This window comes from Alnus glutinosa, chromosome 1, assembly GCF_958979055.1.
Source record: "Alnus glutinosa chromosome 1, dhAlnGlut1.1, whole genome shotgun sequence".
Classification (NCBI taxonomy): Eukaryota; Viridiplantae; Streptophyta; class Magnoliopsida; order Fagales; family Betulaceae; genus Alnus; species Alnus glutinosa.
The window spans coordinates 6,705,739-6,709,154 of record NC_084886.1 but is presented as its reverse complement, the minus strand read 5'-3'; the positions used below and the strand labels follow the sequence as shown (position 1 = coordinate 6,709,154).

Here is a 3,416-nt window from a genome sequence, read left to right as displayed (position 1 = left end):
GACTGTTTATAGCTATTAAAAGATATTCATTAGGAGAATCAAATTATGACCAACTAGTCCATGGCTTTAATTTTCTTATACAAAAATTAGTCCATGGCTTTTAAAAGATATTCATGCATTTCTCAGTTTCTTGTGCCAGTTTAATACGTTCATAAACGTATCATTAACGAGTCAATCCATTTATAATCCGAATTAGTTTAGGCTAAACCTAAATCCTATAACTCAAAATCGTATTCGTCTTAAGTTTGCGTATCGTATAAAAAATTATAAACCTAATAGAAGGGGAGGCGTGGATCAATGACACAGTGCCCCTTAGATGGAACTGGCATCAAAAGCTCTTTTTTCGGTTGGTGGCTGACTTTTTGATTCATTTTCTCAAAAACTAGAGGTGATTTGACATCAATGGTCAGTCTCTTGAATTTCCATACATAATTCCAATCATTCTTTGGCATAATAATTGAAGATCTAGCACGTCTCACAGCACTTTTTGGAGCATGACTTGCAAAGAATTTTCCTCTTATGATATATATATATATATATATATATATATATATATATATATATATATATATATATATATATATATATATATATATATATATATATATATATATATATATATATATATATATATATATATATATAATTTGTTTATCTACTTTGGATTTTCATAAGCATTTTGTGATTTTTTTTTTTTTTTTTTAAGTAATAATGCAACTTTATTGAAAAAACATAAGGCGCCCCTACATATACATGAAGTATATAATCGAGCTCTTACAAACCTAGAATCCAAAACAACAAAACGATCTATCAAACCCTCTTGGCCAGAAAACACCCACAACACCCAAAACCTTCGTGAAATCGAAATTCCAAAAAATAGTTGAAGCCTCCGTCAAACACTCAAACTTGCCCCGAAAGTACCCCAACCCAACAAACCCCTCAAAACCCACCAGAAGCCCCGAACAACCCTCCCCAAAAAAACCCACAAACCCAAAATCCACGTGAGACACCCAAAACCCGAGCCGACGAAAGCCGAAATAAAAAGCAAACTCGAAATACAAAGGAAAAGCCATAGCTACAGGGAAAAAAGAAAAGAAAAGAGTAATGGTGGTAGCGGTGCGAAATGTGCCGGAGAAGCCATCAGAGAGGTGCGTGTGCGGTGAAAAGGTCTCAAATACCGTAAATCTAACTCCCAAGCTTCAGAAACTCCCTTGGCAACACTCGCCACGCACACCGGCACAATGACCATCCACAAAATCGACGTTGACGGTTAAGACCGAAACAAGCCGGCGAGGCCTCGGGTGGGGCGCATGTGTGCAGAAAATGACCCAACCACCGTAGATCTACTCCCAAGATATAGAGAGACCCAAAACTAAAAGACCAAAAAGAAGAATGAAAAAAACTAGAGGACCTAGACTGGATGGGAACCAAATGAGGAAAGCCTCTCCTCCCTCTTCACTAGACGTTATCATAGAAAAGACCTAAAGGTAAGCTTGTGATTTTGAAGCCAAAGTTTGAGCAAGGTCCTATAAAACTGTGCAATTTGTGAAAATCTTTGTCTTGAATGGTTGGTTTTGCCACAATATTTCCTATATTTACCAGCAGGCAGCAGAGGACAGTGGTTGTATTTCATTATGTGGGGGTTCGAGCTGATGTTATGATGCTCAATCCAGTTCTCATCTTTAGGCTAATCTAGGATAAGAGTATACAAAACAGCATCTACACACACACGAATCGATCAAAGTCTTCATTTCAAAGGGTCACAAGGTCTTTTGAATGAGTGATTGTTATATGAAAGACACAACAAGACCCAATTCAACTCCCCCTTCAAACACAAAGAAGCCATTAACTTTCCATGGGAATGCAAACACACCATAATAGGTAACAAAATTGAAACAAGTGTCATATTTATTCACATGTCTTTGATTTTATACACGAAAGTTTCACAAAATACAAACTAGAAACAACTTTAGCAAGGCAAGACACCCAACTAAAAACAAAAACAGAAAAAGAAGATTTGAGGCGTCCATTAAAAAGGTACTAACCTCATTCTAAATCAACTTACAACAACTGAAACAACATGAGGAATCTTCCCATCATCAAAGGGCAAGCTAACGTACTCCCTTGCAAACTCCTCAGCAATCTCTGCAGCCAGCTCCCCATGGAAAGCCTTGCAATACATATACAACACAGTGTTCGCCGCGGCATAGTAAAGCAGCAGCAGCATAAGCGAAGTGGAAGTCACCACAATTTGCACAACAAACGCCCAACTCTTCCACCCATCACCTGCACCATCCGATCCCACGGCCGAAACCGCGCCGGTCCACACCACAATCCCTGCTAAACCCCCGAAAAACAACAGCAAAGAAAGCGCAACACCTCTCATCCCCTTCACCAAGCTCGCACTCCGCCTCAAAGGCTCGAACCCCCACTTGGATTCCACCACCACAATCACAGACACCAGGGTCCAATTCACTTGCAGATACACCAACACCATAATCAAAGCAAGCAACACAACCCCACTAAACGTTAGAAAATAAGGGGAAGAATACTCAACCTCAAGCCCCAAAAGCTCCATGCCTCTCATGACCGATAACAAGAGAAGCCCAAAAGCAATAGAAATCAGACAAACAATGACCTGGAAAATGATAACCGTTAACAATAGGGGAAAGAAGGAAGTGAACACGGATTTGATGGCGGAGATTAGCTTGACGGGTCGGCCATAGAAGCCGTGTAAGACGCTGAAGGTGATGGAGCCGACGGCGAGTAGAGAGAAGGCGAAGACGAAGAGGGAGTAGAGGAGAGAAAGGAGGTGGTTGTTGGAGAAGATGGGTTCTTCTTGATGATGATGGTGGTGGTGGTAATCAAAAGGGTGGGTACGAAGGAGGACTTGGGAGTTGTTGGGGAAAGGATCAGTGAGGAGGTGGAGGAGGGTTGGGTAGACGACGAGGGAGAAGGAGAGAGGCAGCAGGAAGAGCACCGAGAGCGCCAGGAAGTAGCGCGAGTGGGCGTTCAGGATGCGCTTTGATTCCGAGAGCACCGTGAAGAGGTTAAGCCGCGGTGCTGGGTCTGCCATGCCCGATTCAATCAATTGTCTGAGTGAAAATTGTGCTTCCAGGCCGGAGGAAGAAGGGGTAGAGACTGCTTTGTGTTTTGCTTTTCTCGAGAAAATTCGATCGGATCAGTGTTTGGTCCGTCAAACACTATAAAAGTAGACTACGCGCTATGGGAATGGGAGATGTGTCAGCAAAAATTAGTCTTTTAATTTTTATTTTATTTTTCTAGAGTTGATTGAAGGGTTTATTTTAATTCGCATTATCGCATATATAAAATTATATAAAAATTGTATATCATTTTGTTAAATAGCATTACAAATAACTATAATTCAAGTTCTTTTTTAATTTCAATTGAAATGG

General features: G+C 40.4%; 1 protein-coding gene across 1 annotated transcript; it reads right to left on the bottom strand.

Annotated features, from left to right (window-relative positions):
- Nucleotides 1-1,882: 1,882 nt before the first annotated feature.
- Nucleotides 1,883-3,200, bottom strand: LOC133869051 (uncharacterized). Its single transcript, XM_062306031.1, has one exon. It carries the CDS (start codon nt 3,074-3,076, stop codon nt 2,057-2,059), a length of 1,020 nt encoding a protein of 339 aa, XP_062162015.1. The 5' UTR covers nt 3,077-3,200; the 3' UTR covers nt 1,883-2,056.
- Nucleotides 3,201-3,416: the final 216 nt, after the last annotated feature.

Excerpts from the sequence above, each read along its gene's own strand:
- LOC133869051 (XM_062306031.1), bottom strand. The coding sequence starts at position 3,076 with ATGGCAGACCCAGCACCGCGGCTTAACCTCTTCACGGTGCTCTCGGAA.